This window comes from Sparus aurata, chromosome 9, assembly GCF_900880675.1.
Source record: "Sparus aurata chromosome 9, fSpaAur1.1, whole genome shotgun sequence".
NCBI classification, from domain to species: Eukaryota; Metazoa; Chordata; class Actinopteri; order Spariformes; family Sparidae; genus Sparus; species Sparus aurata.
The window spans coordinates 20,556,328-20,578,672 of record NC_044195.1 but is presented as its reverse complement, the minus strand read 5'-3'; the positions used below and the strand labels follow the sequence as shown (position 1 = coordinate 20,578,672).

At 40.3% G+C, this 22,345-nt stretch overlaps 1 protein-coding gene across 5 annotated transcripts in view; it reads left to right on the top strand.

The window, feature by feature from the left end:
* Positions 1 to 22,345, top strand: part of pkp4 (plakophilin 4) — a 103,195-nt gene that overhangs the window by 3,420 nt on the left and 77,430 nt on the right. For 4 of the 5 annotated variants that reach the window (XM_030429473.1, XM_030429471.1, XM_030429472.1 and 1 more), the window contains exon 2: positions 16,035 to 16,168. In XM_030429473.1, coding sequence (XP_030285333.1) covers positions 16,040 to 16,168 — 129 coding nt within the window. In that variant the 5' untranslated portion in view covers positions 16,035 to 16,039. Of the gene's footprint in view, positions 1 to 16,034; positions 16,169 to 17,031; positions 17,420 to 22,345 lie in introns of those variants that run through there. The other variant, XM_030429475.1, reaches the window with a different exon arrangement.

The following is a 22,345-nucleotide window of genomic DNA, read 5'->3' as shown; positions in this document are numbered from 1 at the left end:
CTGAAAGACGCCCCCTTTTCAGTTTCTGCTATGTGGACAGCAGCGGTGAAGGGACAGAGCTTTTCCACTGTCGTATTCTCCACATGCGGCCTTACTACTGGAGTCTTCCTACAAGCTCATGGCTCAAACAATCCCATCTATCTAAGCCTGGCTGGCTTGCAGAATTACCTCAACAGGGCACATAATACCTTGTTGAATATTTGAAAGTGCTACTCACATTATCACCCCAGGCAAAAGAGACTACTCTCTTTACTGATGGTAAAGAGAGTCCATCTTGCTGCAAGAGTCTATCCCGGTGGAGTGCATGACATAACAAATAAGCACACTACAGTTGCCTCTATAGACATAACAACATGTCATGACCTGGGTGACACTTAATGCTGAATAGTTATGTGCCATGCAATACTGCTGTAAATAATTGAACAGTCTTACACACCAAGCTTTTGATAAAAATGAGAAAACTAGTTCTAGACATGTTTCAATGGTTGCAACTAGTGATTACTCCCTCTGTTGATTTATATGTGGATTTGTTTGTGTTTGATTATTTTTTTTTGTCAATGAAATGTCATAAATGTGTTTTTGCTTGATTAATGACTCATTTGTATATTTAATTTTCAAACTTTCCTTGCCAATCAATTAATCTCTTAATTGGCTTATTGTTTCAGGTACACAAGCTACAAACACAAACTTAGGCTGTGTGCTTCTCGATTTAGACTCTTTTAAAAACTCAAATAGCTTGTTTGTGGGATCAGGTATCACCCCAAAGTGGTATGTGAGTGCACTTGGTGTCTGAATTTAGTCAGAAGGTGAAGGCATCTCCCCAATGTCAGGTTACACGGCCACGAGGGTTATGCTTGTTCCCAGACTAAACCTGAAACAATCTGCATGATTAGTCTGCCTCACCTGTTAAACCATAAAACACTGCCAAAAAGCCAAATGTTCACTTCACTTACATGTCAGGCATTTAAAAGATTGTTATAAAGTAAAATTGACTCTAAAAAAGGAGTTGTTGACATTCGAAATGAACAAATACAGTTCAAGCACATGACATTTAAAATGGCTTTTTTTTTTTATCTTAAGCTTTGCATTTGGTTGTGAGAGTTGTGAGGCAGGTGTGGGCTGAGTCATATCAAAGCTTATACTTTATTTTTTTCTCTCTTTGTCGGAGTAACTTGATATCGTGACAGCATCAAAGCTGAAAATTCCTGTCGCCTTAAGGCAATGGTGTATAGATTGATGCTCTTCAAGTTTTCCTCACTCTCGAGAAAAGAGCCTAGTTAGCAGATCCACACCAGGAAGCAGGAAAATATCACAGAATAACTACTGTCTTGTGCCTAAGCGTTGATATTACACTAGAGAAACTATGACTTCTATGCCACTAGCTTACAAAGACATACAACCTCTTAATGGGCTTGTATTCATGTTAAGCAGGACTTTTTCTCTGGCATCCAAAGTGCACTCTCTGCACCACTAACCCTGAACAATGCCAGTCCCTCCTATTGTTGGATGGACATTCACTCCCAGGTGCACCCATCATTTAAAATTTCCTGTTATAGCTGAAATAAAACCAGAAATGCTGAAAAACAGTAGTCACACCTAGTAGAAGAGTTGCACATGTTTTGTGGCCACTGGAATAATAGCATATTGAAGATTTGCAGAAGTATCTCTGTGATGTGATGAACGTGATGGCACCCACACTTTTAGTCTGCCGCACCGGAAGGATATAAATTCAAAGCAATGCCTCAAATAAAACCATACGTCCCTCTGCAGAACTGCAAAGTCATGCACATCCTCTATGAATCATTACAATGTACAACTAAAGGGGAATTTATTTTTACCAACTTGTAGGAGGTGATTTATTTTTTCAATTAAATCCCCATTGATAGATTATCCATATGGTGCCACCTCTCAGAGACCCTACGTTCCCTTTGGTACGCAGTGACATTGCAGTTGGAGATGTTTTGCCAGTCTGTGAGGGACCCAGGAGTTTTTGTTAAAGTATGCCAATAAATCAACAAGAAGTTCCCAATTCATTTTATATTCACCTGAACTAAATCGATGTGTAAAAGGTCAGCCAATGCTGGTTGACTGACCTGACATTTTCTTTAGTAACCACATTCTTTCTGCATCATGGTTCACTGCATGTTAGTATCCTTGTGTTTGAAGTGAAGAGCTGATTTTATACATTTCACTAATTCCGGTTATTCCTTTGGTTCTCCAAGGTTTCCTCTCAAGTGGTGTTATCCCAGTATGTTTTGAGTACAGTCCTTGACAATCTTTTGAGAGTTTTATGACCAACTGTCTTAAAGTAGATTAGTGTGGTACTGAAGTCTTTCTCAAGATGTGTATTCAGTCATTAGAATCTCTAATCCTAACCTTTCCTTAGGACTAATTTCTCTGACCAAAAGTAAGAAAACACATTCAGCATATTTGAATCAATAAGGTTAAACATGGTAGGAAAAAAACATTTTATACATTATGAAATCCATTTAAGATGCGTAGTCACATTCTTCATTTACCAAATCATATTTTAAATGTTGTTGAAATGCGGGCAATTTTCGGCAGACATTATGGATAGTGCAAATTGAGGGATAGACTGGTCCAACATTCAGCATTTTTTCCAAATATCGTTATGTCTGTTTTTATGGATCCGCTTGCTAATGAAATATTTTAGAAATAATTCGGATGCAGCATTATCTCTCTGCCTGTAGTCAGTTGTCTCTGTGGTCTTGCTCAATGTTTGGCCCACAACACTATCTGACTGGTTACACTTGTGTTACACAAGTGTTATGACAAACAACGTCCAATTAAACACAAAATCTTTCGGAAACATTTAATTGACTGCAGACTTATTGTTTACATCCCTAGTTATGGTTGGCATTTTTTATTTTTTTTTAAAGGTTGTTCACCCAAAAATGTAATCATTATCTTCTGAACTTAATGTCGATGGAAAGTCTGGTGAAGATTGGTAGTCCACAAAACATTTATGGAACAGCAAAAAAGCGTTGCAGCATTCTCTTGAACAACTGAAGTAGACTTGTTTCAAAATGGAAAAAAAATGCAGAAAATGGCTTCATACAGCTTCCCCAACATAATCAGAGTCTCCAGAAGCCCCATGATCTCAAATTGATTTGATGAACCACAATTACAGCCTCTATAAAGCCAAAATCTTCTCTGTAGCTGCTAAGCTAAAAGCGTGCAACTGGCTGAAGTGGGTGTATGAGCCCAACCAACCATCAAAGGTGTAAATATTGTCTTTTCAAATTAATTTGGGATTTCAAGGCTTATATCAACAACTATGTATTAAACAAGTTATACAACAAGTCCACTTCAACTTTCGTTGTTTAGGAGAATATTGCACTGCTGATTTGCTTTGAAGCTTCACAAATGTTTAGTGTACTACAAAAATTCATCCAACTTTTCATCGGCATGGGGGTGATTAGATACTGATATTCAACGTCCACCTGTTTTTATTAACTCTCATTGCCTCTTTAACTGTATCATTTAACATCCCTGAAACATCTCACATCCTCCCACCATCAGATAAAACAATCACTGTGCAGACCAATCTATTCATCATTCATTCATCAATTTACCATTGTCTTTTATTTAGATTCATCCGTCATTTCCAGGTGCAGGCAAATGTTTCGGGAGGAGCCCATATCTTGCCAATGCTAGGCCATCTGGTGAAGGGACAGAATTATAGATGAGGTTTTCACTTTTCCCAAAGGAGTTCCAGAGATCACCTTCCAACCTGCAGGACAGAACTAGTAGAGGCTAAAAGAACACTCTGTATCGGAGTGCAGGTTGTTTCATTCAACATAATTGTTTGAAAGTACACTTTTAGCTTTGGGGGCATGTTAAGCTTGAGCAGTTATAAACTAATGAAGCAGATTCTTAGTTTTAGTTACCAAGCCTCACATTTGCATGGCCACAGTACTGATGGAAACAGGGTTACATTGCAATAAAATTAAAATATCTATCTCCCAGGGCGCCGTTTAGCTCAGTGGAGCGGGCGTTCCATGTACAGAGGCTCTGCTGCGGACCCAGGTTCGACTCCCGGCCTGGGTCCCTTTGCGGTGTGTAACTCCCCCTCTCTCTCATCCTGTTTCCTGTCAAAATCTTTATCTGATATATCAATAAAGCCATAAAGGCCCAAAAAATACTTAAAAAAAGAAAATAACTAACCCCCAAAAAGACTATATTAAATGGTTGTTTATCACTTGAAACCAATCCCAGCCATGCATCTACGTTTAAGGACTTTATATGGCCAAACAGGCCCTGAAACCGCATATTAACAGCAACAAAACTTATTGATGATTGGCCCTTTTAATTCAGGAGGACTCTGCCTCGTGTCAATCATTATTTTTCTGTTTAACATTTCATTTGTGTAGTTATCAGTAGCTTCATTCACACGTGAATGGATCACAGCACGTTGTTCCATGACCCCTGCACCAAGCATTGAGTAGGCAGTGGCAATGCAAATCAGATGCCGGGAAGTACACGGCCAGGCTTCTGCTTGTGCATCTCACCCTTTAAGCTGGTTTCATAATACTTCACAGTAACCATAGTTTCCTCTCTCTTTTGATTTACTTCTTCAAGTTAACCAAAGTTCAGAAATCAGTCACTATTACTGCGCAAATGAATTCCCCCTCTCAGTCTCAATATTTTTATTCCTGCTGTCTACATCGGCTTGTTAAATACGCTGAACAGCTTTTTTAGCAACAAGAAGTCAGAAGAGTGTATTTGCACAGATGTAGAGCCTGGGGCTTCTCTATTAAAGTGTAAAGAAGAGTAGTTTGTGTCAATATAAACTAATTATCTTTACATCATACAGCAGGAAAGCTGTTATGATTTACATAATGCATTTCTCTGCACATTCGTACCATTCTGTATAGAATGAAAATGACAATCCAGGGAAAGAAAACATTTTCAATCTGTTTATCAATCACTTCAAACATAGTTGTTCTTGTGCAAGTCGAGCAGCTACACTTTTTTTTTAGTCACATTGCAGGAGTTAGGCTTTGCTTTAAATGAGATGAGGTTGGACAGGCAGCTGCTTACAATTATGTTTGACTACTTCTGCTGTTGTTTTCTCACAGCAACATGTGATTTGAGACAGGATTCTAATCAGGATTCAATATATCTTGCTGTCACTGTAATTTGATACCAGACTTTTTGAGATTTCTGATTAACAGCTGACTGATACTTTTAGTGGTTGGTGAGCAATATGATTTATATTTTACTCAAAAAGAGAGTAAGTTTATCTGATTGTGCAGGAGGTCTTCAGAGTTTTACTCATTAGCTTGTAGCTGTCAGAAAACCAGGCAAAGCTAGAGATTTCTTTGTCGCAGCTTCATTTCCAGGGATTGCCCGATAGTTACAGGGGAAAAAATGTAAACTTAAATATCAAGAAAACAATTACCTCCAGGAGCTTTTTGCCCTAAAATGTTATCTGGGATAACAATCATCTGAAGCACTTTTATTGGCCATTTTAATCAGACACATTATCAGAAAGTAGCTTCAGTATGTCCACTACCTTTTGAATTTGTGGCCGTATAAAAATCATTGAGTAAGAACTTGCCATTTGTAACTGGAACCCTTTTTAAGAGTGAAAGTTGAGCTCCCTGCCAAACACATGGATCCAACCAGAACAAAACTGAAATGAATCGTTTCCATAATGTTTATTTCTCACCCAGTCACTCGTGCACATGAAATGTTCATTAATATGTCTCAGAGAGGTAGTAAATGACGAAGCCATCATTCTTTTATCTCCCAATTCATCACAACAAACCTACAAAATTGTTCTTTTTATGAAGATGTAGTCAGCTAAGCTGAATTTATACAACTCATAGCTTTGTGATTGATTATTTTTCTAGAGGCAGTTCCATTTCTAACTGTAATCAGTCTTAATAGAAGGTGCTGAGTGAGCTCAGTTATTCACCTCAGAGACACCTTACATTGTGAAGGCCAGGGCGCCGCCGATAGCCGAACATTTGTTATGCTAATTTCCCTTTTCAATTTTTCCCGTTCGAATCATCTCATCATTTCTGTCAACCCCCCCCCCCCCCCCCCCCCCCCCCCCAAATCCTACGTTTACAATAAATTGAAATTTGATCATTTTATAGCCATCAGAAATGCTTAGCAGTGGGGAAATATTTGATACAGCAAGTGGAGTGCGTAGGGTTGATAACACTGCAGCATTGATTAAACGGATTTTTAACCAAACTGTTAAATGAGGTCTGATAATGAACATCCCAAACCAGGATGAAATTATTTTATATAACTTTTATATAACTGTCAGTTAGTGCATAAAATCTTAGTCTTCTGCCACATCTGATATATAAGGAATGAGTTCATCAGACTTTTCTTGAGAGAGTATTACACAGTAATTCCTTCATGCTGCTGCAGTTGTTGTCTTTGCATTGTAATTATATGCAGAAAGGCATTAGGGTGTTAAATGTATTTGTCCTACAACGTGTAACAGGATGTAGCAAGTCCGTCTAGCAGAAACTCTCATTCTGTTTTAGGGATTTACATGCAATGAGAATAATTTAAGTCCTGTTCTGTCACAACATATTAGTGGCAGTGACATGTTTGAAACAGCTGATGAGACTTCAGTTGAGCCTCACTGCGCCCCATTAGTCGGCGTATTGTTGTGAGGAAGGGTGAATGACTGTTGTAGGAAGTTGTTCACGGAAAGTTAGTCTTGTGCTTTTGCTGCTGCACTGTGCAAACATGGATTATTTGGTCTGCAGTCATCTCCCCCTTGTCCTCTTTGTGTAAACATATCATGTAAGATAAAGTGCAGAGCAGGGAATTTGTATGCATTTGTGAAAGGGCTGCACAGCACATTGAGCGGTTCTCACTTTCCGCAGTAGGGCTGCACGAAAAATTGTTAAAAAATCACGATCTCGATTCACACATACACGTGATCTCATTTCTACACACAGCAATTCTGAAGCATTTTATATTTCGAGCTGCATCACAAACAAATGCTCCTATTTTCCTCCCAGATTTTTTGAAGTGCCCCCAAACGCAGCACTGCCGCTGCCTCCTCCCTCAACCTATGATAAAGCGTCTTTACAACACGTGATTCAGTGGAGGAAGCCCGCCTGCAGTTGAGTGTTTGGAAAGAGTGAGTGAGAGTTAAAGCGGAGGAAAGTCTGCGGTAAGGAGGGTTGAATGGATGGCGATAAAAACCCAAGTGGTAGTGGTGAGAGTCAACCACCCACCCACCCGAACCGACCTCATGCCCAAAAAAGGTTTGCATTCGGCGGTGTGGAAGTATTGCAGATATAAGCCAGACAATGACAAACAGTGTGAGGTGCGTTGTTAAGTGTGTTTTGCAGCACCGTACGGCAACACCACAAATCTCTACAGTCACCTTAAACATCACCACAAAGTACAGAATGATGAAGCCGTACCAGGCAAGAAACAAACACAGACGTCAATAACCGGAACCTTGTACCATGCAACACCATACCCACCAAACTCCAGTAGACATAAGGAGATAACAGCAGCTATCACATATCACCTAGCCAGAGATATGGCCCCAATAAACACTGTACAAAATCAGGGATTTCGGAAGATGTGAACACTCTGGGGACAAACGGTACTCGATGCCCTCCCGCAACTACTTTTCAAACGTTGTGTTCCTCGACATGTGCAATAAGCAGCAAGCAGTGGTCGAGGCAGAATTGCGGGAAATGGATAATTTTTCCGCTACATCTGATTTATGGTCCGGTTGGATCATGGAGCCGTATTTAAGCCTGACGGTTCATTTTATAGCACCTGTTTTCACTATCAAAATCCGGTGCTTACAGACAGCTTTTTTCCCTGAAGACCAAACAGGCGTGGCCCTGGCACAAGGATTAAAGGATGCCCTCTCATCTTGGAGTCCAAATTTTTTTTTTACTTTTGTAAAAATTATTTCTCTTCCAATAATAAAAGTACTACTATGCTTCTGCCAAAGCAATGTTTTTTTGTTTTGTTAAAGTTCATCAGTGCAGTAAACATTTTGTGAAAAATATCGTGCCAGAGAATCGTGATCTCAATTCTGAGCAAAAAAATCGTGATTCACATTTTTTCCAGAATCGTGCAGCCCAATTCCAAAGTATATATTTTTTGCAATATTATAATAATAATAATAATAATAATAATAATAATAATAATAATAATAATAATAATAATAATACATTTAATTTTATAGCGCCTTTCAGGGTACCCAAGGACACTTAACAAAGTGGAACAAACAAAACAAAGAATAAATGGATAAACAAAAAACTAAAAATATATGAGAAAATACAGGTATTATAAGAAAGCCGAAAAGGCTATGGGTTTTTACCACAAACCAGGTACCTCCTGGATAAACTCATCAAGTACATGAAGTGGGCTGGTACACAATATCTGCCCTTTTAGATTTTACTCTTGGTCGTACCGTAGCTTTTTCTCAGACTTCTCACACGCTGTCAGTACTCTATTCTGCCCTCTCCATATCGGGTTCTCTGGGGATTTGTAATGGTCTTGAATAAACTGCATTATTAAGAGGCACTATGTGATGATGCCTGCACCTCTCTGTCTGTATGTATGTCTGTCCGTCTGACGCTTCGTTTGTGTGACTCCCAATAAGAAGGGAGATAGTGTCTGAGGACGCACAGCCACCAACATAGTTTGATCCAAAGATATAGAACGTTGAAAACGAAAACGATTTTACGATTTGACATGCTTCTGTGCGGTCACCACCATATTGGGTGGGTCAAAGATCCGCCACTAGACAAATACAATGTTCTTGAGAGATGCAGAATTTGCTACCAATTCTGTTGTAACTCAAAGATGCATCGTGGGGATGCAGAGCAGTAGCCAATGAGGTATCTATGATTCTCTGTCGATGATTTTTTGGCTTCTGACCAGTCCCGCCTAGCTACTCTGTGGACTACTTTACCACTGTGAGCAACCCCCCAACCTGTATGTCAATGCTTTTTTTCTCCCATCAAACAGATAATTCTTCCACCTGGCATGGGAGGGTTAGGGTTTTATCACGTTTGCAACAATGATGCAGTCAACACTATCTAATTCCATTAAAAGCAGGCCTATTTCTTCTCAACTGACCAAAAAACACTGGCGACTCACAGGTACAGGACTCAAGGCTGCGATAATTTTGGTTTTATATTTGCCCAAAAAGTGCAACTAAACATGTATATTCTGTCAGACTATAAAAACTTGTTAAAACTCTGTAAGTTTTGCCTCAGCAGAATAGCCGCATTGCAGGACGTGCGATATTGGAAAATTAACCCTAACACGTCCTACGATATTGCGCATGCACACATCACAGTGTCAGTGGAGCAATATATAGTGCAGCCCTAGTTTATTGCATGCGTCTTTGTGTGTTTCTGTGTTGCATCGATTGTAAAATGACTCCGTTTCCTGTCTTTAGTCAGAGGCTAGCCCTGCCCTGTGGATACACATGCTCAGATAGGCCGCAGGTTATTGCAACATTTGTCAGGGTGAGGTTAAAGGTGTGAGGTAGGCATGGGTGCAGCTTCTCAATGATTTACTCTGCATACCCACTTTGTTGAGGAGGCGAAGGAGATGCTGTCGGACTGTCATCTCCATTCCATCCAGCACTGTATTTCTCACCAGTTTAATCTTATATCAACAGAAGGACAGGTATGTGTCTATTTCTAGGTTGCATGATTCTCTGCAGTTTAATGATTGATAGAATGATTGTGTGTGCATGTGAGACTGTTTCTGCTCTGGAAAGGAGACATTCCTTTGCCACTGGGTGTGTCAATATGAACATTTTCAGCAGTTGAGAGCAGCAGAAAGTGAAACATCTAGGGATCTAATAATAACTTTTTGTGTTTTGCTGCTGGCGAGTCGGTCGTGCGCTTACCAAAGAATTTGTCATCCTCCTTAAAAAAACCTCCTGTGTGGCACCTTCAGTATTAAGAAGTCACAGTATATGGATACTTAACAATGTATTGTCTGAGTTTCAGGTTAATCTGAGACATGCAGTGTGTACAGGACCACTGTTATTTGTGTTACCCACAATCTCAAATCTGCTCGGAGCAATTACTCTGTCAGGGCTTCAGTTAGCACTTCCTAACCACGTGGTGTTTAGCTTAATAGTCTGTGCAGTCGAGGATTTCACAAATTGTTTCAGAATTCAGTGAGTTGCCCTAAATAAAAAAATTAAGCTGCTGTTGTGAATTCTTCATGAGCGGATGCAAAAGTGTTTTTCTACCTCCATCTTCATCTCGGGATTTACTGAGGCTGAAATATATTATTGTTCATCTTGGTGAATTCTGATAATTTATACTTAACCACAAATGTTTTATTTAGCAAAGTCAATACACTGTTTGAATGAAGCAATTAAGCATTGTGGGTCTTTGGGGCCATTTTGCAGCTGCTGAGAGATTAGCAATGGGACTTTATTTCTCCCCACAAAGTTTGACATGCTACAGTCACTCTAGATATTAAGTCTTAAGCACACATGTGGCACAGGGACCTGAGAGCAATTGGGTTTTTTTATAACAAATACTCAAGATGACTTTACCGCACAAGTTGAAGTTAATAAGGGAATATCTAATTTAGTCTGTTTGGATGAACACCTGCACAATGTCATCCCTCTCTGCAATCCAGCTACGATATAACAAGTATTCAGTTGACCACTTCATGGTTGCTATAGACATCCTGTGGGGCGCATATGCTGCCTAAGAGGTTTAATGGGATGTTAAGCTTGATACACTATTAAATATTGATCAGATCACTGCATAAGTTGTAGTTCTTACGGGAAGCTGTTTGGTGATTCCACTTCATGGATTGCCAAGATGGTAATAAACTGTTATCACTTATTTTGTCCCCAAAAAAAGGTGCAGTAGGGAAGTATGATGTAGCCTGTTGTAGGTTTCATAAACAGGCCAATTTTAATCCAGTTTGAATCGCAGTGTTGGTAGTCTAACTATGCAAACAAACAATCGTAAACTTCTGTCTATTTTGCTTATTCCAAGGAAACATGTCATATTGTTGTATCAACTATAGATTGTACTTTTTTGTACACCCACATCCGGGAGTATAGTCGGACTGAGTGAGAGAGATGAAGAAAGTATCAGAGTTTGGTGAGACATAGAGAAAGAGAGTGAAATCTCACCAAACTCTGATCAAACTGTCTAAACTATTGTTAGTGAATATTTGAAATGGTTTCACCACACATTTTTTTGCACTATTGAAATTGTGTGCCCCAATGTTGTGCCAATTTTCCCTGTCCTATTAGACATGATACCAAATATCGACATTTTTCAAGGTGTTGTATAAAAAGTTAGATATTCCAGTACTGTGACAAAACTATTCTGAACTTTGCCTATATCTTACCCAAAATGTTTTCAGAAACATATTTTAATATGCTATTTAGCTGCAATAGAGAAAGTTCGTCAACCAGTTGTGGCGCCATATTGTTCTGGAAAATGGAGACTGAAAAAACTCTGGTCAAACTGTAAAACAAGGCAGTGCTGATCAGGCATAAACTTCGATTCTGTTTATCGTTTTCTCGCTTAAAGTGTTTTCAGAAACATAGTTTAATGTTTAGCTGTAATACAGTATTGTTTGCTACCAGCTGGCGGCTGTACTGTTTCCTGTGTCAAAATTGACACCATCAAATACCAAGCACTGCCCAGCTTGCACGCCCAACTCAATTGTATTACTCATCAGCAGTAGTGTTTATTTGGCCAGTGTGGTGCAGTGCATTCTGGTTATTGTAGATTTTTTACCTTTTGAGCGAAAGATAATACCACAGACATTCTTTTTCTGGTCATGTTGCACCAATTTCTAAAATAATTGTTGTTTATTACAGCCCATCTTTCTAGCAGCAAAATGCCTTTTCATGCAGCTCTTAGCTCTGTTTGTGCTGTAGATTTGCTGGCCATTTCTTTAGCTCAGCAAGTTGGAGCAATCAGCATCTGGACTTCTGCTGCACCAAGACTCCCTGCAATTGAAATTTAGGCTAATGTATAATTATTTCTCAGCTCATCCCCCATTTGTCTGTGCTGAATGTGTGTGACCTGGTGTCACGCAGCCTCCTAAAGACAAATCTTTCTCCCGCTGTCTGGCAGACAATGGATTCTTTGACTTACAGGGACGATGGATGTGCACTGGTGGCAGCAGTTTATCTGTTCTAGATGTAAAAGTGAAAAATGAAGGAATACATCAGTCAGTGGACTTACCTGCACTTAAGCCTCCTGGTTACTGTGGGATTTATGAAAATGACAGGAAAGATTATTACTCATCGTGGCTCCTCTTTGAATCCAAAGTAATTAAATTAGAAGTCAGACTGAAACAGGAGCTGAAACAAATAAGTGAGTTTTACTGTTTAAGTACAGGATATTTCTTTTCAAATTCAGATACATCAACAAAGTTGTTATAGAGCCTGACCTCTCACACAGCAGCGTCATTCCAAATGCTCCAAGCTGAAAAGAACAAAAGGGGTTTTTCTGTTCAGAACTTTAAATCACCAATATACTTAAATATGCTTACTGCTTGTAAAACATTTGCTTAATGGCCAGATGCATGTTAACACGTTAAAAGTTACAAAATTGTGTTACAAACGTGTTCTCAGATTTCCTGCTTTAACCTGATTTCTCCTGTGTATGTGTAAACGTAGCCTGTGTGGCCACCACTATTACACTTGCTTCTGCAGTGCTCCTTGGGGAATGTGACACGTGGCACAGGTGGTTTTCAGAGGGATCAGAGAACTGATGAATTCATGTCTGTAGTTGAAATAGATGCAGTGAGGCAGTATTTGAATCTGGGACAGTAGATCTGTCTAAACTCGCTTCAGAAACATGCCCCGTCATTAAGATCTGACACTAACAGAATTTGTCAGCTTCCATTCCCTTTTTGCTTTTTCTATAGACTGCATTTAATCAAGTCATGGAAAGAGTGGTTGTGTAAGAAGCTCAGAGGAGTGGCCGGAGTCTGAGGTCAGTGGATCAGATCACGTGATCCGACGAGTCAGGGTGGGGTCAGTCTAAGACTTTTCTTGGCAGGCTTGCAGACATTGAGGATTATGTTACTTTAAAGGGGAGATTTAGCTACAACCAGAAAGAGTGTCTAGTAAAAGAGATGCTTATTAGTCCATCTTAAATGTCACTGAGAGAAATACTGTCAGAAATAATCATGTTTGTTGTGTCATGAGCTCAAAGATCCTGTCATGATGTCGTCTACAGAGTGTTTATTTTCTGCTTAGTTGAGGGAAATAACTGTAATGGTAATATTAAGACACTGGTTTGACTCTTTGTTGCCTCCAGGATGAGGTCATCTTTACTCTGTGGGAACTACGCAGTACGGCCCTTAGGTATTAACCTAATAACGACCCTGAAATCTGCACAGACCGAGCTTGCCTCCTTAGCTCCTCACCTACTTCTCAGCTTGCTCTTCAAACTGTCTGGAGCTGGACATACCACAGGTTTTAACCACTAGGCAGATCAGCAAGGAAACCCCCCCACCCCAACATTTGGAGGTAAACACAAAGAGAAATGTCGAAGAACCAGTCAGCTGTGTGCCTATAGGACTGTGGTAGGTTGGCGGCAGCATCCTTGTCTTCACTCCTTTACACAAAGGCTGGTGAGAACTCCCAGCTAAGCAAAGAGAAATCATTCTGGAGCAGATAAAAAAATTGGGAATTTCAGAGGAAGGCTCAGATACACATCACAGTTTTCTTTGCTTAATGGTACCTTCGGTATCTTCCCTTTTTATTTAATTTTTTGGGATGTTGTTTTTTCTGTGGTTCTATTTCCTGCAGTCTGCTTAGTGTGCACTTTCCTCCAGTCAAGTTTAGATTTCATTCGGATCGACTATATACACAGATTGTGGTCAAGGCATGAGGAATTTCCTTTTTTTTATTTTTTGGCAGCCGAGCGAATCTTTTATCAAACAGCAAAGAGCTACAGGAAGGCCCACTAAGTCTTGTTTTATTCTTAATCTGTGGTGATTTAAACAACAATTAAGTCGAGAGTGCCTAGCTTCCTTAGTTGCACACCTCCCTTTGTCTTTCTGTGAGAAGAAAGAGAAGAAGCAGAGAGGATTTTGTCCACCCTGACCGGGTTAGCAACTTCTGTCAGTTTTAAAAATGTGCACTCAGTCAGTCCTGTCTGCGTTGTTCTCCTCTGTGTTTGTGCAGAAGTCAGGGAGGAGGAGCTCTGTCAAATTCAAACAGCTTTTCCCGTTTCCTGTTGCTGTGTTTTCTGGGAATAAAGTGCCATGTCCTTGATTCTGAAGTGTGGAGGTGGGTGGGAGCCAGCGCGGTGTGTTGCAACGCTGTGAATGAGCAGGAAAGGAATTTGCGAGAATGACAGGGGGATAAATGGAATATCCTGCGCAGACTTACATACTTGGTAGTAGTAGTAAAACCTTATCCCTCATTTAACACCAGGGCTGGCACATGGCTCTGTTCCGACTCAGACACCTTGAAATGCTCACGCAGCCCTTGGTGACAGACTCCCAGAATACCTCAGGGTCACATTTCGTCCAAATGTCTCGGGGACCTCCCACATACTTCATCCACCCCTCTCCTCCTTCTCCTCAGCCGCCTCATCCCTGGCCAAAAACTTTTATGTTCTCAGTGTAAACAACCCAACCAGCTCACACAAACTGGCTGTCTGCCTGAGCTAAATGATTCCTTACTCGTCCGTGCGTTTGTGTGTGTGTGTGTGTGTGTGTGCGTGTGTGTGCGAACAGATTCAAGTCAGTGAGTGCTTTTACATCACAGTATATCACCCTTTAACCCCTTAAATGATGTCTGCCAGCATGACATTGTCTCATTCAGTAAAGCTACTGTATATGAGGTCTTTCAACCCTCAAGCTGCCATCATGGATTAAGAATATTATAATAGACTCTTTAATGGGGGGAGTATTCAATTGCTAGCAGCAAGGCTATTTTGTAAATGACCATATGGTTATTTCATGGTGGTTTAGAAGCCAGTATTCCCTGACCTATCCACATATAAAGATAGCTCACCACACCATTGTTAGGGTAAGGGTTAGTAAATCATCTAGTTCATGATATATGTGTATGAACCAGTGAGTGGAATATGTCTTTCTGCTCGTATCTTGGAAATGACAGCGACAATGGATCTCTAAAGCAGTAAAAGTCATGGTAAAATCCCTGTTTCCCTGAAGTCGCATACCTCCTGTGTTATTAGAGCCTCTGCTTTTGTCTGCTGCTGCTCCTGCTGCAGGACTGAGCTGTGAGGCAGCCATCACAGCCTTTAGCTGCCCTGTCTGGCTCAACAGGCTCTTTCTAGTAAATATGGATCCACCTTGAGCAGCGTTCCCTTGACACTCTCCCTGTCAACGGATATAATGAGACCATAACTATTCGTTCTACTTTCTCATTTCAATCCCGGACAAGAGGCCAGAGAGAGCGAAGGAGACAGGGAACACCTTATCTCGACCATCGGGCTGCTGACTTGTTTTTTTGTTTTATCTTTTTTTCTCAAAGGCCTGCCTTCGCACATCCCCATCTACTTATTTCCACAGCATCTTAAACATAAATGTGTAGAACTATCATTTGTGCACACATGCTTAGTATTACAGAGCAGCTTTTGCACTGTTTATTTCAATTGTATTGCGCCTTGGCTGTCGTTTTGTTTTGTGTAGTATTTTTTTTTATGTGACTGTATTACATACACAAATCATTATTTAACTTGTGTGTTGTCTCAAGGCCATATGGCATTGATTTGCACTGTCACAGACGTGAAACATTGACAGCCTTTTCCTCTTCGGGCCATATGGCGTGTGTGGGTGTGTGTTTTGTGTTTTGCTGGTGGTGGCTGCGGCGCGTGGCCATTGATAGTCACTCCTCATCACTCGCCTGTGTGTTTCAGGGAGTGGTTTACTCAAAAGAGTGTTGTGTGTGTGTTTGCACATACATGCACACAGTCTGGTATGTGTGTACAAGATTTTTTTTCTCTCAGAAGAACGCCCGCGGTGACCAGATCATATGTGTCTGTGTGTGTGTGCATGTGTGTTTCACGCAGGAGGAATGCCAGCTCCTGAGCAGAGCCCAGTGACGGAGGAGGGGCTTCTGCTGACCATTCGCGACAGTTCAACTGGCCGCAACATGGAGGCTGACAACACCGCCAACAACATCCTGGCCTCTGTCAAAGAACAGGTAGTGTCTCTCTTCTGTTGGCACTTCGCTAAGAACCCACTGATTCATGCTACATCTCTCATATAACAGCTCTGTTTAAGCTTTTTATGAACCACTTTGTAAAGTGACATTTACAGAACGCTAAATTGTCCAGTGACTCACAAATTCTACTAAGAAGAAATCCTTCTGGCAAAGCATGTGGACTTTCTTTCCTGCGACTTTGTGTCATGAACCCTGTTGTCACAGTAATCATACAACTTACCTCTGCAGCACAGAGCTCGCAGCGGAAAGTTGTCATCTTTCTGTGACGATGAAAAGATTTTTTATTTGTTTATAGCAGAACTGTAGGCCGATTGGACTTCCTTTACTCATCTTGTGGAAAATTGATATGTAATAAGCTTGACTAGGGGCTGTTGGTTGTTTATTGCCTGCAGTCATGGCCTGGCATGCATGAATGGACAACCAGGAAGATCATCTCTAGCAGCACGCCTGTGGAGGGACATGCCCTCTGACTCACTCCATCCATGCCTGTCTCTCTGTGATTCATCCACACTCCCTTCTGTCACATACACACTCTCCTTTCCTCTTGGCTTCACTCCAGCCCTCTATATTCTTGGGAATCCAACACAAGGCAAACCGGGCTAAAGAGATTTTGCTCATTATTAATGATGTTAATTTCCCTCTGTGACATCCAACATACCTTTCTATTTCCCGAGTGACACTTTCGTTGAGCTGAAATGAAATGCGTTCTCTGGTATTTGTTAGCAACTGACTCAGAGAAGTGTCATTTAGGCTTACTGCAGGAAAATGGGTATTGTTTACAGGAGTGAGTAAGGAAGGAAGGAAAGAAGGAGGCAGCACCTGTCGATGTCACTTCCTTCCCTAGAGTATTCCTCAGTGGCTCGTCCGGTTAGAGCAGATCTCATGCAGGCGAGCAGGAAGAGCGAGTAGCCTCCCTGAGCCGTTGCTTTTCAGAGCGACTGGCTCAGAGGGGATTCCTGCTTAAGAGTAGAGACTGCAAAATGATCGTTCTACTCAGTATTTAGCAGAGTTGGCGAGGCAAAGCAGAGGGTGAGTGAGAATGTAAAGATGGAGGAGGTCAGACTGGGCTAGTGTGAGGGTTTTTGTTCTCTCTGCTTTTGCACGAGGCTTTCCTGTGATTGTTGAGAGGCAGACCTTCGAGGGATCTTGCTGTCGCTGTAAACATGCAAGTCTGCTGTGCTGTAGCTGTGGTCGCGGTTAGGGCTGGGGCTTAGGATGACTGAGTGTTTGGTAAGTGTTTACTCTTTGGCTTTACTATCTTTAATTTATGTCCTTTTTTCCTAGACTGGTTTCTCCTCCTTCACTTGTCCTTTTCACTCCTGGTTTTCCTTAATTTCTCTGTCTTTCTTGCTAAACTTTTGCTTCTGTCACTGCTGTAGTTGCAGCTGCATGGGCTCTGCCCAAATGCCCAAACAAGGACAGATTCACCAACATCTTATGATTGCATTCTCCCTGTGTGTTCAGTCGCTTGGACTTGTGTTTCTCCCTTTTTCCCTTCTGACTGCTAACAAGCTCCAGTCTTTTTGCCGTTAATTTGAGGATTTGGTTCTGTGTGCTGAAGCTCACGCTTATTAGAGTCCTGTCATTGCTCTGCGCCTCTTTAATAACACTGATCCACCATCTGGATGTCACATCCATAATGGTTTATTACATACCCCATTTAAGTGCTTAAATGTCAGTGTTTTTCTTTTTGCACATTCCTGCTGAATTTGAATAATCACACATGATATTTTTCCAAGTCTGAAACTATGTTGTAATTTAGAATTGACTTAACAAATTTCCCCTTGTCAGTATTTATTCTCATTAAAAATTAATTTAACCGAAGGGGTTGTTTCTAGGATTATCTAAGACCTAGTTTTTTATCCGTTTCATTTTAAGAGTAATTGAAGCAGTGGGAGGCTGTGGCACTCATCCAGACAGATTGTCTTTTCTGTGGATTCAGCAATAGCAGAGCGGTAGCACTTAACAGTACAGCTTGGTAAAGGTCGGGTAATTATTTGATAATAAATAGGTAATCATTAAGTAATACCATGTAATTACTGTATTGTGTTTTGAGTGTTAACATTGGATATATCTGGGTAATATAAGAAAGCTTATTTTATTACCTCCTTATTATCAAACTATTCCCTACTATTACCTTTTCATGATTTTTTTTTTTACCACAAATGAGCTGTAATTTACTTATATTCTTAGTAAATCCCAGAATTGGCAGTGTAGTCACCAACTCTTTTGCAGTTTCTATCTAACCAGGTGAGGAGCCTGTTTATTGTATGCTGCAGTAGGAAACAACGACTTTTTAATGCGGGGCAACGGTTTTGAGTTAAAAACTGAAATTATGAGCAGTATGCCTTCTCAAGGTGATTCTTCATCAGAGCTTTAATTGATTTAATGGCATCTGACATGGATGTCAGATACTGCCTCACTGGATGTCAGTGTTGCCTCAATACAGAGACACAGCAACCATATGTTAAACGGCTTGCTTTTTTGCCTCATCATTCATAGTGCATGTCTTGTTTGCTGTCAATCTGGTTTCCTTATGCATTAGTGACCCAAAGGGGCAGGTGGGTGATAGGCTAGGGTTATACGTCAATATTGATCAATTCCTTAAAAAATGTTTTGTTTCACAACACCCTGTTGTCCAAAAAAGGGTTTGTTCAGTTTGTGTTCAATTGTAATGTTTTCATATACTTTTTTTTTAAAATTATTATTATTTTATTCCGAATATGCAAATAGAACACGGCTTCCTGATTGCTATTTAACAAATTATTTGCACAACATAATATAGAAATGTATATCACTGACTAAAAAGCATCCTATACCATAAAGTTGAGTGTACGTAAAAGATGTGGGCACGTCATTGGTAAAATAAAGTCAGGATTTTCCCAGATCTCCACATTGCCAAGATTTGATTTATAAAGAACATGAAGAGCTTGTCAAGGACTTATGACAGCTGACTGTCTCTAATTAGAAAAGATTAGCCGCTATTAGGCCTGGGCGATAAACAGAAAATTTACCGATATCGAAATTTATGACGATAACCGACATCATTTTGGCCATGTCGGTATATTCGGTGTCATAGGCATAACATCCACTAGGGACAGGGGTCAACTTGATTAATCTACCCCAGCGTATACCGATGTGCTTATTTTACATTAATTTGATGGCAAACTCCGCCCACTGATGCAACACCAGCTATGTAGTAATCAAGTGAACCCACTCACGCTGTGAGTCGCGCACAGTTTGTATAATTATGCTGCGTTCAAAAGCTGCAACAGGCCACTGTCTTCGGCCAGGCTGGTCCATTGATCAAACATTTGTGTTTTGTTTTTTATTCACTCAAAATAATGACTGTATTTCCAGCTAAAAAACGCGCATCTCTCTCCTCCCTCCATTGTTGTTTGCATTTGTGTCTCTGCGTGGTCTGACACGTGAGTGTCCTCATGCTGGAAAACGTGACTTCTCGTGTACGTGATGTCACTCCCCGAGACGCAAGAAGAAAGCAAAAATGTATATTTTTTACTAAGGAAAATGACAAAACTAGTAACGCCTTACCGGCATCATTTGTGTAGCTTAAGTGCAACATGGAGCATAAAGATGTAAAGAAAAAAAGAAAAACAGTAGAATTAACTTTGAGCAAGTTTGGAGGAAAGTCGGAGGTGTGGACCCATTTTAAACAATTCGTGGGCCGTGATAATAACATTTGTCGGCTTTGTCGAGTGCATTAAGTGTGGCACTTGTTGCATTATTCATTAAGATTTCTGTAGTTCAAACAACTCGCAATTGTAGTCGAGGACGTCAGTTATAACAGCCCACATATTAAACAGTTGTCGGGTTCAATCGGTCTCGGGCTCATAATTACATTCAGTGTGTCGGGCCGGGCTCAGACACAACGCGCACAGGTTTGGGTCGGGCTTGATTCTAAGCTCTACTCAGGTCCAGCCGCGACTTTACCGAGGTTCACCCAGTGTGAGCAGCAGGAGGACGGTTAGCTCACCTCCCAGAACATGGCACTGAATCGCTGGAAACTGATTTAGGATTTACTTAGCATAAGTATATTAATACAAAAGAATTGCAGTTCTTTCAATATCTTCCATGTCATGTGACCCAGTGACTCCAGCAGCAGATTGTATTAGTAAACTGGATGAATGAGACACAGCTATGTTTACTGTACTTTAGTGCTTCCTCTATTTTATATGAATATTAATATGCAGAAATCTTGATTTTTTTTCTCAATAGCTTCCATGTCATGTGACCCACTGACTTCTGAAACAGATTCTGTGTCTATCAAAAATATATAATGATAAAGAAAATAATGGTAAAAAAAGTTCTCTAATGCTCAAGAGGTTAACATATTATTAAGCAGCAATGTCAACTTCTATTTTGTCTCATGTCTTAGATTCTGATTCTGAAGTCCTCAAAATGTTTATTTATTTACATCCAACCTCTTCCACCACCTGCAGTAAAACCAAGTGATTCAATTCAAAGAAATAAAAAAAGGGAGAAGCTTAGAATTTGTTTATAAGGGACTGTATATTTTATACTTTTAAACTTGTTTAGTTGTTGTCATTTCAAGTAATCTGTGCTTTTCAGCTGTTCAATCGTGTGCTTATCAGTTGTTCTTAACTACTAAATAAATAATATAAATCTTAACTACAATGTAGTTTTACAGTCCTTTAAAGTGGCATTTCTGTAAATACACAGGATTTTTTTTTCCTTTTTTGTAGGGGGGGTTGTATCGTTATCGAGGTGAGTTGCTCAATATATCGTGATATTGATTTGAGGCCATATCGCCCAGCCCTAGCCGCAATTGAATTGTAGTTCTACTATGACAGGGAGACGTACAGGGATTTGTTAGTGTTTTGTACACTTGAGTTTTATTAATGTATACTCCTGTCCTTCAGTGACTGCAGGTTCTTTGAAAAAAGCAGTGCCGACTAACAAATCGCATCACTTCCACTGTTGGTATTGTAGGAAAAATAACCTGCATGTCACTCCTCTGAGGCCCTTCCAAAACCATACAGTTTTTTACATCCCTTCAAAATTGGACCATGATTTTGAATGTTATGTTATCAACTCAGTTGATCTGAAACTGGAGTAGATAAAATGAACATGGTTTGAACCCCTCTCTCAAGCTCTTTTTTTCATTTGAACAAACAAGTGCAACACTATAAATGGCCTCTAAGGGAGACTGTCTGATAATGCAGTGTTTCCTCTAGGATTTTTTTCAGCAGCGGGGGCAGGCTCTCCGGGGAGCTGTGGCGGCGTAAACAAATGACACTTGACTGCAGATTTTACTTTTATGCCAAGCATAATCCCCCTTTTTATTGAATGGCTGGCATGGAAAATGGCTTTTTAAAGGCTGAATGTAAAAATAAAAAATAATAACAAAAAAATACAACAATAAAATATATATTTTTTTTATTTAATTTAAATTTAATTTAATTTAGGGTCCCAGCCTGATGGCCTGTGCTTCCCTTTAGGTTTTTCTCCTCTACTCTCATCTCTCTCTCCTGCACCATCACTTTGCTCTCCTGCTCCTTCACTCAGCTCTCTCCCTGCTGCACTCTGCTCTCCTTCACTTTGTTCCACTGCTCCTCCCTGTCTAATGTTACTTGTCTTATACGATTACATAGAACATTAACGTTAGATAATTTACACTCACATCACATCTGATTACAAGGGTGAACACAATTTTTTACCATCATCATTTTAATCAGTAAAAGGCTAATGATACCTGACTAGCGTCATCTTCATCAGGTGTCTTTCTCTCCTTTGAGAAATATTTGAACAAGCTCATCTGAAAATGCAGTCAGCAGTTACATCATGGCGCAGGGTTCTCCCCAGAAATTTTTAGTGTAGTGGCGCTAATTAAGCTACCGATATGTTACATAACCTTAGCTGGCCATCAATATTTTGCGAATGTCTATTGAACTTATAAAATCGATTATAAGTTTTCTTAAGCTAATAAGTCTACCTTTTCTCCGGTGAGTCGTTGCCCTATTCTCAAGATGACACTCCTCTGACTCTCCGACCTGGTGCCTGGGTGCTTGACGTGATGTCACTTTCAAGGCCGCCCTCTCGCGAGTAATTAACATCTACTCCAAAGAGTAGATACTGAGCAAGATAGTTATCTAGTTTACCTCAGCACTCGCGACA